The sequence below is a fragment of the Peromyscus maniculatus genome, chromosome 3 (genome assembly GCF_049852395.1).
Source record: "Peromyscus maniculatus bairdii isolate BWxNUB_F1_BW_parent chromosome 3, HU_Pman_BW_mat_3.1, whole genome shotgun sequence".
Taxonomy (NCBI): Eukaryota; Metazoa; Chordata; class Mammalia; order Rodentia; family Cricetidae; genus Peromyscus; species Peromyscus maniculatus.
The window spans coordinates 58,022,936-58,035,747 of NC_134854.1; the positions used below are offsets into that span (position 1 = coordinate 58,022,936).

A 12,812-nucleotide genomic window follows, 5' to 3' on the forward strand; every position below is an offset into this window, starting at 1 on the left:
TGGGCTTACGGTCCTGTGTCTGCCTCTTTCCTCGTTGACATCAGATGAGGGGATAGAAACACACTCTGCCAGACTTTGTAGATGGAGGATTGAGAGGTTTATCCACATGGAGTTTACATTTCTACATGTAGTAGAATATTGTTTTAAGGTGTGTTACTTTTGTTTAAGTTGCATTTGTTTAACTCTGTAAAACTGTGTTACTGTGTCTGTCTAAAACACCTGATGGTCTAATGAAGAGCTGAACAGCCAATAGCAAGGTAGGAGAGAGAAATAGACCGGGGTGGCAGGGAGAAAGAATGTATAGAAGGAGAAATCTGGGAGAAGGGAGAGATCTAGGAGTGAGAGAAGGAGCAGGACATGAGGGGCCAGCCACCCAGCTACACAGCCAGCCACAGAGTAAGATTTACAGAAGTAAGAGAATGGGAAAAGTCCAGCGAAAAGGTAGACGGGATAATTTAAAGTTAAGAAAAGCTGGCCAGAAACTAAGCCAAGCTGAGGCCAGGTATTCATAATTAAGAATAAGTTTCCACTTGATCTGCTTAAGGGGTCCCCTGGCAGTAGGATCAGAATCCATCCCTGGTGCACGAGCAGGTGTTTTGGAGCCCACTACCTATGGCGGGACACCTCGCACAACCTTGAGGCAGGGGGAGGGGCTTGGACCTGCCTCTACTGAATGTACCAGGCTCTGCTGACTCCCCATGGGAGGCCTTACCTTCTTGTAGGAGGGAATGGGGTGTGGGCTGGGTGGGGGGAGGCTGGAGAGGCAGGAGGAGGGGAGAGGGGAATATGTGATTGGTATGTAAAGTGAATCAAAAAATTTCTTAATAAAAAAAGAAAAAAGAAAAACATCAGCTCCAAATGCCCCCTCCCAAAGCTTCTTTGTGTGATTTGTTTGGGAGCTGGGTGACGAGCCCCCGCCCCCAAAGAGAGCAAAAAAGACCAAAGACCAACCAACAACATCTACCACATCTACACATCATTTTTATGCACCTTAGTGAATGCCTAGCACCTGTGGGGCTCAATGCCAGAATGTATTTCTCCATATTTAAGAGACATCCAGCAATTTTCATCAATAAAGATTTTTGTTGTCACTTGACAAGGGAACAATACCCTGACAGACTAAGCCTACAACAGCACCTCTCAATCAAGTACGTTGGGAAATCACAAATTACAATAAAACCCATTCCATTAAATTGCCCATGGTGTTGGGAATTATTCAGAAATCTGGTGTTGTTGAAAATAAGTGAGTTTTTACTCATTGAACATGGAGAAGTCAAGCTGATGCCTCCATAGAGCCTTCAGCCCTCTGTGCTAGCATCTTTAGTATAGGAACATACTCTGCAGGCTACCAAAGGAGAAACATAAACACTAACCCAGCTACAAAGCCTCTGATCTACAATGGGGTCCTGCCTGCAAGATATGCTAGCGCAATGGTGGCACGAAGCTATGTCAGTAACCAACCAACATCTGACTTAAGGCCCGCTCCATGAGATGGAACCTGTACCCAACACTGCTTGGGTGACTAAGAAAGAACTAGAGACTAGATATCCAGGGACCTAGGATAAAACCAAATACTATTGTTCAACCAAAAGAACATAGCATTAAAATGACTCCTAATGACATCTCTATACTCATAGATCAGTGCCTTGCTCAGCCACCATCAGAGAAGCTTCCTCTCTCAGCAGATAGAACAAATACAGAGACCCACAGTCAGACAACAGACAGAGAGTGGGAGACCTTGGAACACTCAGCCTTAAATGAGATGTCTCCATCAGATCCCTCCCATCAGGGCTCAGGAGGAGGACAAAAGAGTCTAAGAGCCAGAGGGGAAGAAGGACAACAACCACAAAGGCCCTCTGAATAAACAGGATCAAGATACATATAAAATCACAAGGCCTGCCTAGGTCTGCACCAGATGGGGTCCTAGAGCAGAGGAAAAGTGCTGCCATCCTTAACCCAGATGCTATCTCCAACTGATAACCACTTGCAAATGAAAATATAATTTTCTCCAAAGAAGTGTCACTGGGGAAACAAACTACTCTTGAGGGTGGACTGCATGTTCAGCAGGAAATGGCCATCAGAAAATGAACTCAATGGCATCTTTGGAGGTTCTTTGGCTCATAATGTTGGTTTTTTAAAAATCTTATTTCTAGTGAGGCCCAGGTGGCGCCGGCGGCGGCGGCGGCGCTGTGGGGAGGGAGTGAAAAAGAGGAAGGGGGAAGCCGGAAGGGGTGTCCGGGGGAGCTGAGGTGGGGGGGGACACCGAAAGGCAGCTTCAGGGGCGCTGCGCGCGCACCGGCTCCTGGTTCCGCGGGGCTTGGGCCTCGGGTCTCCCGCCGGCCCGGTGACAGCTGGGCCCGGCCGCCGCCTGGCGCCGCCCCTCCCCCGCCCCGGCGCTGCGGGTGCCGCCTGCGGGGCTCGATGCCAGTCGGCCACGTCCCGGGCAGGTTTTTGAGTCCCCCGACCCGGATCGCGACTGTCTTTCCCCCTCTCTGCCCCACCGCTGCTCCAGCCCCAGGATGCAGAATGTGATCAACACGGTGAAGGGAAAGGCTCTGGAAGTGGCCGAGTACCTGACCCCGGTCCTCAAGGAATCAAAATTTAAGGAGACAGGTGTACTCACCCCAGAAGAGTTTGTGGCAGCTGGAGATCACTTAGTCCACCACTGTCCGACATGGCAATGGGCTACAGGGGAAGAATTGAAAGTGAAGGCATATCTACCAACAGGGAAACAATTTTTGGTAACCAAAAATGTTCCATGCTACAAACGATGTAAACAGATGGAATATTCAGATGAGTTGGAAGCTATCATTGAAGAAGATGATGGTGATGGGGGATGGGTAGATACATACCACAACACAGGCATTACAGGAATTACTGAAACAGTTAAGGAGATTACACTGGAAAGCAAGGACAGTATAAAACTTCAAGATTGCTCAGCACTGTGTGATGAGGAAGAAGAGGAAGATGAAGGGGAAGCTGCAGACATGGAAGAATATGAAGAGAGTGGATTGTTGGAAACAGATGAGGCTACCCTAGACACGAGGAAAATAGTGGAAGCTTGTAAAACTAAAGCTGATGCTGGAGGTGAAGATGCTATTTTGCAAACAAGAACTTATGATCTGTACATCACTTATGACAAATATTACCAGACACCACGGCTATGGTTGTTTGGCTATGATGAGCAACGGCAGCCTTTAACAGTTGAACACATGTATGAAGACATCAGTCAAGATCATGTGAAGAAAACAGTGACCATTGAAAACCATCCTCATCTCCCACCACCTCCTATGTGTTCAGTTCACCCATGCAGGCATGCTGAAGTGATGAAGAAAATTATTGAGACAGTTGCAGAAGGTGGGGGAGAGCTCGGCGTTCATATGTATCTTCTAATTTTTTTGAAATTTGTACAAGCTGTCATTCCAACAATAGAATATGACTACACAAGACACTTTACAATGTAGTGAAGAGGACATAGAGTGTATCCTAATTACTGCTTCTGATTTTTAAAGAATTAATACATAGATGTGACCATTGACCATATTTACCAATAAGTATAATTTCTCTAATAAAGGGACTTATATGTTTATGCATTAAATAAAAACTGTTCCACTACCAGCCTTATTTGTTTAATAAAAATGAGTGTGAAGAAAAAAAAAAAATCTTATTTCTAATTTAATTTAATTTACACACACACACACACACACACACACACACACACACACACACACACATTTTACCCTACAGGTCCTTTAGGTATATATTATGGCTTCCAGTTTACAGTTTTATGGGATTTCTGAATGTGCAAACAAGTGGGTTTCTATGTGCATAACTGTTTCTTGTGACTTTTCTTGGGCTCATTTCCTTTTATTTGTTTGTTTCATGCGATTCTGATGTATTAGTTTATGTTTTATTTTATTTTATTATTATCCCTTAGAAGTCTGTTTTCTAAAAAGAGACAGAAAGGGGGTGGATCTAGATGAGAGATGAGGTGCGGAGGAACGGGGAGGAGTGGAGGGTCAGAGAAATGGTGATCAGAACATATTAAGTGAGGGAAAAAAAATCTATTTTCCATAAAAGAGAGAAAAAAGAAAATAAGTGAGTTTTTAATGAATTAAATTTGAGAATTCAATTACAAGCTGTAGATTACAGGTCTGGGTAGAGGTGGCTTCTGACTTACTGAGAAACCCATAGGATATAGCTGCTGGCAAAGTAGACAGGAACATGCTTGTTTCTCCAGAGAAGGAAGAAGAGGCCACTGAGAATGTGCCAGTGTCTCCTGGCAAACCCGTTTCCACATGGGGCAGGCTAGATCTGTGTATTTGATATTCAAGAAATTAAAATGTTTGTCCTTCTTGGACCCTTGGACTCTTCCTATTTTTTTTTAGACTTAAATTAAATTTAGACTGAAGTTTTAGAGTAAATTATTCCAAACCTGATAGCTCTCTATTTCATAATTAAATCAAATCAATCAATTTGGCAGGCATTCAATTAGTAATCTATAGTTAGTACCAAACCCTGGTCCATGAAACTACCCATCACTTAGATTGATTCATTGGCTGTTTATGGAGTGTCTATGTGTCTTGTTAGGAGTATGACATTGGTAATGCTTCCTATAAGTTATTTGAAGATGGGGACTGCACCTATTTGTCTCAGTGTGCTCTGTGGCCTCCTCCATGCTGAGGAAAGAGCTTAACACACAGAAGTCCAGTAGCTACTGCTGATGCTTTTGCTGTCATGCTGATTGTGTCTGGAGCAAAGCATCTCTCCGCTTGGGTACCTTCTACACTTACTAGACAAACTATTCTGTAGACTGAAGTTTGGATCGGTCTGTTAAGGATGGATTTCTATTGTGTCCTGACTCCCAGCTGGGAAAATTGCTTTCAGTCCAGCCAGCATTCGACTACTTTCCCCCCCATCTGACATGAATATGCAAAGGACAAAAAAGGCCACCAACAGATCCTAGCATGGCTTCATGATTAGGTATTTATAGACAGCATGGAAAGAATGAAATCTTCAATGAAGAAGAAGTATTTGATCACCCTGATTTCATTGGCATGGCTGTGAGACAAGAGTGAAAATACATGATTATAACTAGCCCTTGGTGGATCTTTTCCACACTTATCAGGAGGAAGCACAACTCATGGAAAAGAGAGACTTCCTTGTATGTTAAAGGGCTTAACAAAGATTTAAGGCTATCTCAACCTTGTAGCTGAAGCAATCGAGTGAAAGGGAATGATTCTTCCCATATTAAATGTGTATATTCCTGAGTATTGTCAGCCAAAAGTGACTCGGCTAACCCATGGAGTGAGATACACTCTATTTCCACATGGGTGCACTAAACAAAGCTGAAGACTCTTCTACAACCACTCTGAAGGGAACAGAAAACATCAGGATGAAAAAGTGCTCTCGACGTATGGTTATATCAGCCCTAAATTGTATCACAGCTGCTTCTGACACCATTAGACAGAGCGCTGGGTAATTTATAGGAGTCATTTTTAACAATTTGATTGTTGGTATATATCTGCTGAATTGATTGGTTGCAGAGACAGATCCTTATTTTTATAATAGCAATAACCTCCTTTGCACATTACTGCTCAATTTATCCCTGATGCTACCATTACCAACCAGTAGTTATCAATTTATATTGGAAAAATATGTTCTTATTTCTTAATTATCTGTTTAATTGTAGGGAGACTAGTGTTCTATTGAGCTCTGATTTGCCAGCAGTGGAGGGCTCACCAGACTCAATGAGAGTCTGGTGGTTTGGCTTCTAGTGGTGTGGGGATTTGAATAAGAATGGCTTATATATTTGAATCTTTAGTCACCAGGGAGTGGAACTATTTGAAAGGATTAGAAGGATTAGGAGATGTGGCCTTGTTGGAGGAAATATGTCACTAGGGGTGGGCTTTAAGGTTTCAAAAGCCCATGCGAAGCCCAGAGCCCCTCTTTCAGCCTGTGAACTAGAATGTAGCTCTCAGCTACTGCTCCAGGGACATGCATGCCACCTTGTTTCCTGCCATGATGAAAAAAAGATTAAACCTCTGAAACTGTAAGCAAGCCCCCAATTAAATGCTTTCTTTTATAAGCTCACCTTGGTCATGGTGTCTCTTCACAGCAATGGAACAGTGACTAAGACAAATGGGCTCTGTGCAACTTCATGAGACTGACCACTTTGACTCTGTACACGTGTGAAGGCATTCATGATGCAGCTGCACAGCTGCCTCTTCCACATACCTACTCAAGTCTCTACAAGCCTAAAGGGGGCTTCTCTATGGACCTATGTCCCCCCTGGTCTCATTTTGCCAGCCACGTCTACTCATCAAGAATACTATCGATGACACCCTCCATCAAGTCTCTACTGGGCTCTAAGGGTCTTTCTGGAAAGTGTCTGGTTAGATGTTATTATCTGACATCCAGGTCCAGTGAGCATCCACAATTGCCAGGTTCTTGGGCCCTGTAAAAAAGAACTAGAAAGAGACATATGGATAGTGATAGGAACAGTGCTTGAGGACAAAATACTCTGGAGGCTGGAGAGATGGCTCAGTGTTTAAGAGCACCTGTTACTCTTGCAGAGGACCCGGGCTCTATTTCAAGCTTCTACAAGGTGGTTCATAACCATCCGTAACTCCAGTTGCAAGGGATGTGATGCCTCCTGACCTCTGTGGGCACCAAGCATGCATTTGGTGCACATACATACATTCAGAGAAAACACTCACACATTAAATAAGATGAATAAATCTAGTACATTGTTTACAAGAAGTAAAGGAAAAAAGAAAGAATACCCTTTTGAGGGAGAAAGTTGACAGCACTTGGGAAGAAGGCTAGAAGCTCTGTGGTACCCATTCTTAAAAGATTGGGCCTTATGTAGGCCTTTTGTAAAACAGGCTTTCTGTGTATTCTGTGCACATTGTAGGCATTCTCAGCAGATCTTATCTGTTGTGGACCTCGTCAAGAAAGGGTCCATCTTCCTTTCTGCCAACCAGTTTTTTAATACTCACGTGCCTTGATCCCTATCCTCATCTCCTGTCATAGACATAACTACCCACCTTTGCTGGAAGCTCCTTGGAGCAACTTTGTAAGCTCTATTGTTGAGCATGGCTTGGTTCAGTTTTCTACATTTGGTCCTTTTCCTCTCCACCCAGACAGCACTGGTGGGCATACATGCACTTACATGCATGTATTGGGCATGCTCAAGAGTACAATTGTTGCCATTAAACATGCATCCATGTTTGGCCACTGTCTTTATTGTCAGATTTTCTTTATTGTTGTAAAACACACATAATATAAACCTTATTGTTTTAGCCACTTTTAAATGTATGTGTCAGGATTAATAAGTGCATAGGGGTTTGAATAGGAATTGTCCCCATAAGCTCACAGATTTAAATATGTGGTCATTAGGGAGTGGCACAACTTGAGAGGGATTAAGAGATGTGGCCTTGTTGGAGTAGGTGTGGCCTTGTTGGAGGAAGTGTGTCACTAGGAGTGGGTGTTGGGGTTTCAAAAGTTCAAGCCAGGCCCACTACCTTCCTCTTTCTGCTGCCTGCAGATCCAGATGTAGAACTTTGGTGCTCCTTCTCCAGCATCATGTCTGCCTGCATGCTGCCACTCTTCCCACCATGATGATAATGGGCTAAACCTCTGAATCTATAAGCCAGCCCCAGTTAAACGTTTTCCTTTAAGAGAGTTGCCTTGGTCTTGGTGTCTCTTCACAGCAATAGAACACTGATTAAGACAGTACACCTCACCACTATGTACATCCAGAACTCTTTTACCTTTACAAAATTAAGCTCTCTATCTAGTAAATAATATCCCCGCCCCCCATTACCCTTTACCCCAGCCCCTGGCAACTAACATCCTACTCTCTCTGTCTCTGCTTTTGACAGCTTTAGGGCTCACATAAATAGAATTATATAACATTTGCTCTTTTGTGTCTGGCTTATTTCAATTATCATAATCTCAACAAGGTTTAAACATACTGTAGGATAAAGTCAGAATTTTCTTTTTAAGGCTGAACAAAATCCCATTGTACGTATGTGTCACGTCTTGTTTGCCTATGTATCTGCTGGTGGAACATTGGATTGCTTCTACTTTTCGTGCTATTGTAAAGAATGCCATTAAGAATGTCCGTTGGAGTTTTTGTGTTTTAGGTTTTTTGGTCTTCACCTACTCTTTAAAAGTGTTGATCATCCCCTTGACCATTTCAGTCACTTTTCTTGTGGCTGTAACCAAATTCCAACAACAACAAAACAACTTCAAAGAACTGATTTGGTCTCCTAGTCTAAAGAGTATGACTCAACAGAGGAGAAATTAGGAGTGGCTAGAGGTTATGGCAACAGAAGCATGAGGCTGCTTGCTCACATCTGGACAGGTCAGAAAGCAGGAAACAGGACGCAGGCCTGGGCTGTACCCCTAAAGGCCCATTCCCCAGTGATCCACTTCCTCTAGCTAGGATCCACTTCCTAAAAGTTCCACAACTTCCCCAAAAAGTACCACTTGGCCAGCAGGATGGCTCAGTGAGTGTGGGTGCTTGCGGTCATGTGGCCTGAGTTCAAACTTGTGGCCAGAATCCTTATGGTGGAAGGAGAGAATTGACTCCTAAAAGCATGATGTCAGCTTGGTACTACAAGATCAAATACATGAACCTGTGAGGAACATTTCCCATTCAGACCATAACATACTTTCCCAAAGCTTTCTATGCTGCATCTCACAGTCCCTGCCAAAGCCTTACCGATGCTTAGGTACCACCTCTTTTGTTTACCCTACCCCTTGATTTCTGCATCTCTTTCTTCAACTCATAGATTGTGTCCTTTTCTCATTTCCTCCCTCCTTTCCTCTCCCCATCTCTTTCTCCCGTTATTGCAGTGTTGGGCATTAAACCCAGAGCTATCTGCATGTTAGGTAATCATCTTACAACTGAGGACTACATCCTCAGCCTGAACTCTCTTTTGCATATTTGCCTGTGCTAGGACAGAGACAGAACCCAGCACTAGAACCTTAGAGGTGGGACATTCCCACCATTTCTCAACAATGTCTGTAAACTTTTGACCCCAGCTCTAAAACTAAGCCTTTCTCAGTTAAAAGCAATGGTTCCCAATTTCTACACAGCAGGCATTGTGAGCACACGATAGTCATTGCATTAGTCACTCTGCTCCTTGTTTCTACCAAATACCTGATCAAAGCAGCTCAAGGAAGGAGGGGTTTGCTTTGGCTTACAGTTTGAGAGGAAGTCCATAGTATCAGGAAAGCACAGCGGCGGCAGCATGAAACTACTGGTCACATTGCAACCAGTCGGGAAGAAGAGGACAATGAAGGCTGGTACCCAGCTCACGTTTTATCCTTTCCATCGAATGATGCCACCTACAATTAGAGCGGGTCTTCCCACCACGTTAACTACTCTAGACACTCACAGGCACACCAAGAGGTTTCTCTCCTTGACTCTACATCCTATCAGTCTATGATTCTACATAAAGTCAAATCTAGAATTGTATTTCACCAGCACTTTGGCACAAGGACATCAGCTTTGTCTCAAGTCAGATGCAAGTTCAGGTAAAGAAATTCTCTCTCGCAGGAGGATTGTTTGCTGGGGACAGAAATCCTTTTGGGGATTGTCATTTGACCTTTTCTAAATCATAGTTTTTTGTTGTTTTTAATTGTCATTTCCATCATGATCACCAATATATGGCTCCCATTTGGTGAAGACTTACTTTATATAAAACCCACAGAAATTGACTTCTATCAATTAGTGCAAGCTTTGGAGCTGAACTGCAATTTAAGTCCGGGGTTGCCTCTTACTAAGGTTTGCGCCTCTCTAGCCCTCAGTTTCCTCATCAAAGAAGGAAAATGAACAATGTGTGTCCTCTATGCATGTAAGAATAAAATGGGATGACCCATGAAGAGCAGTTAGAGCCAAAGGAGGTGTATAGGCCGTGGGTAAAGGATGTTGACTTACCATTTCATCACCTGGATCAGGAAACAGGTTAAGAAACTTGTCCAAGGCTTGGTGTATTGATGTTGAAGTTGTATTATCTCTTAGGAAGCTCGAAGTTACTGTATTGTCCGTGGCAGAGGAAACTGACCAGCCTGCATTTGAGCTTCTTATGTAAATCACAAATATCTCCCTACCACAAGATATATTTTGTGCTAGCTAGCCAACCACTAGGTTGCAAAGAGAAGATAACACAGAGCTAAATACAATTTCTGCCTCTAATTTTTACTGACCTAAGGCAAGCAGATATCGAAATTGATAATATCTCCCATGTACAAACACACAGAAGGCGTGGGCATTCCTTATCTCCCTCTCTGCTAAATATCTATTCTCCACACTCCCAGTCACTGGAAAGCAGACTATTAATCCTTTCTCCTATCTCCCCACCCTCATCACTCTCTACAAATTGGTACATGAGAGATAGTGAATGTAGATGGCAATTCACGGAGCTGGAAATGATCTCCACAGGTATGCCTGATACAAGGAGCTGCCCATTTCCCAAGAGGAAGGACTGACTGAGTCCAGTCCAAGTGCATTTCAAAGTCATAGTAGCGGTAACATTCTTACTATTTCCAAATGACCTTTAGGAGGCTTATTTGATTTCTTAGAGCTTTACTCAAATAAAAAGCAATGTCACCGCCACTTTTCTTTTTCTTTTTTTTTTCTTTTCTTTTTTTTTTTTTTTTTGGACACAGGGACTCACTGTGTAGCTATGCTTTACCTGACACCATGTAGAACAGGCAGGCCCTAAACTCACAGATATCTGCCTACCTTTGCCTCCATAGAGCTGGGATTACAGGTGTGTATAGTCACGCTTGGTCCCCACCTCTATTACACAGAGCCAAAGCCATACTATGGTTGATATTAACTGGAAATATTTGCAATCAGGCATGGTCTACCTGACTGCTATGGAAGTAATAGGGACACTTTCTGAATGTAGATAGTTTTAAATTGAAGCATCATCTTGCTTAAGTGTTAATAGGCCTCCGTAAACAATGTAAGCTCATCTGTGAAAGACAATACCATGTAATGTGGAAATTATGGTATGCATGTGAACTTCTTGTCAAGTGGTTATAGTTGGTGGGACATGCAACTAGATGTGTTACAAAAAGCTCTGTTACAGAAAACAGGCTATTAGATATAAAGTGACTTTTAATAGGCAGCTTTTCTGAGCCTATAAGACAGGGTTGGGGATAGGATTGATGAACGTTTTCTAGAAAAAAAGAGAGAGTAAAGATTTTAGAGTGGTCGCTGTCAACAGTACTCAATTCTTCCATCAAGGAAGGAAGGGAGACACAGGTTGTATATAAATGAACTAACATGGCCATGTGCCCATAAAGTCTTATTGAGGAAAACAGTCTGTAGGATGGATTTCCCCTTCAGAACAGTATTTGTCAGCACCATACTGGGTTCTGTGCTGGGCATTTTATATTTATTCTCCCAATTGTTCAGATCATTGAGTATCAAGACCATCTAGTTGAGGTAAATGAGTTAAGTTATAGGCACATAGATAAGTAGATTGCTTGCTTTTGAGATAGGGTCAATATGTAGATCTGGGTGCTTAGAATTTGCTCTGTAGACCTGCCTGGCCTGAACTCACAGAGATCCACCTGCCGCTGCCTCCCAAGGGCTGGACTTTAATTTTTTTTTTTCATCTAGTCAGGAATAGCAATGAAAGCTGGTTCCAGACTTTCTGCCACAGCATTTAATGCTAGAAGACTAGAGGAGAAACATGATCAGAGCTGTAATAGTAAGGGTAAACTATGAACATGGTGTCATCCCGCAAGCCTGAGAGCAGAGTCTCAGACGCCATCTCAGCACACAGTGATGTCAAACAGCAGAGACCCACGAGCACCACTGAGGAAGCGGGAACAACTCCACATTGAGATAAATAAATAAATAAATAAACAAATCGATAAGTAAATAAATGAATAAATAAATTTAGGAGTGGCTATCGCCAAATTAAGGACTCATAGTGAGTATAAAACTCACCTGAGTGTGAAGTCTATGATACATTCAGAGCAACCACAGTGCTATAAAAACAGTAACACAACTAACACAAATCAAGAGACAGAGGAAGAAAGCTGCTGAGGCGGAGGGCTTCCAGTGCCTAAAACAGAAGCATAGGATTCTAATCACCAGAGTGGTCTTGTATACTCCTTAGCTTTAGAGAGCCCCTTAGAAACTGCTCCTATTAAATGAAGATACTTGTTAAAATGTTAATAATGCTTTTAAATGCTTTTAAAGATAATAAAACCAAGTTTAATTCTTTTAATTTGAAATAGCACCTATAGAGTGAATGCATTTAAAATTATGTTCTGATTTATTTCACAGTTTCACATTTTCATTTTTAGTGCACTTATTTATGTGTGTGTGTGTGTGTGTGTGTGTGTGTGTGTATGTGTGTGTGCGTGTGTGCTGGAGTGTATGTACTTGTTAGTGCGTGTGTGCGTGTGTGGAGGCCAGAGGTCAAAATCAGGTGTTTTTCTTCAGTCGCTGGCCTCCACATATTCATTTTTAAAAGATGCCTCAGATAGCAAAGAGGTTTTTGTTTGTTTGTTTGTTTTTATGCTTTCCTTAATAAAAGATTTCAGACAAAAGTAGGCATGTGCAGGTTGGTATGGCCATAGACAATAAAGAATTTCTGAATGGAGAAATTTAGATTTACATTTCTACATTAATGTCTGCATCACAAGCAAGTAAAACTTTTTTATAACATAGAGTGATTTTTTTTTTTTGAAGAAAAGAAGAGAAACATGTTAGGAGTAATTACTTTTCAATGGTGATGATCGCATTGATTCATGACATCCTCTAGTTCAGTGAT

At 42.4% G+C, this 12,812-nt stretch overlaps 1 protein-coding gene across 1 annotated transcript; it reads left to right on the forward strand.

Moving 5' to 3' along the window:
- Window positions 1–2,283: 2,283 nt before the first annotated feature.
- On the forward strand, window positions 2,284–3,618 carry LOC143272317 (ubiquitin-like-conjugating enzyme ATG3). The gene has a single exon (XM_076566559.1). The coding sequence runs from the start codon at window positions 2,520–2,522 to the stop codon at window positions 3,462–3,464; it is 945 nt and encodes a 314-aa protein (XP_076422674.1). The 5' UTR covers window positions 2,284–2,519; the 3' UTR covers window positions 3,465–3,618.
- Window positions 3,619–12,812: the final 9,194 nt, after the last annotated feature.

Excerpts from the sequence above, each read along its gene's own strand:
- LOC143272317 (XM_076566559.1), top strand. The coding sequence starts at position 2,520 with ATGCAGAATGTGATCAACACGGTGAAGGGAAAGGCTCTGGAAGTGGCC.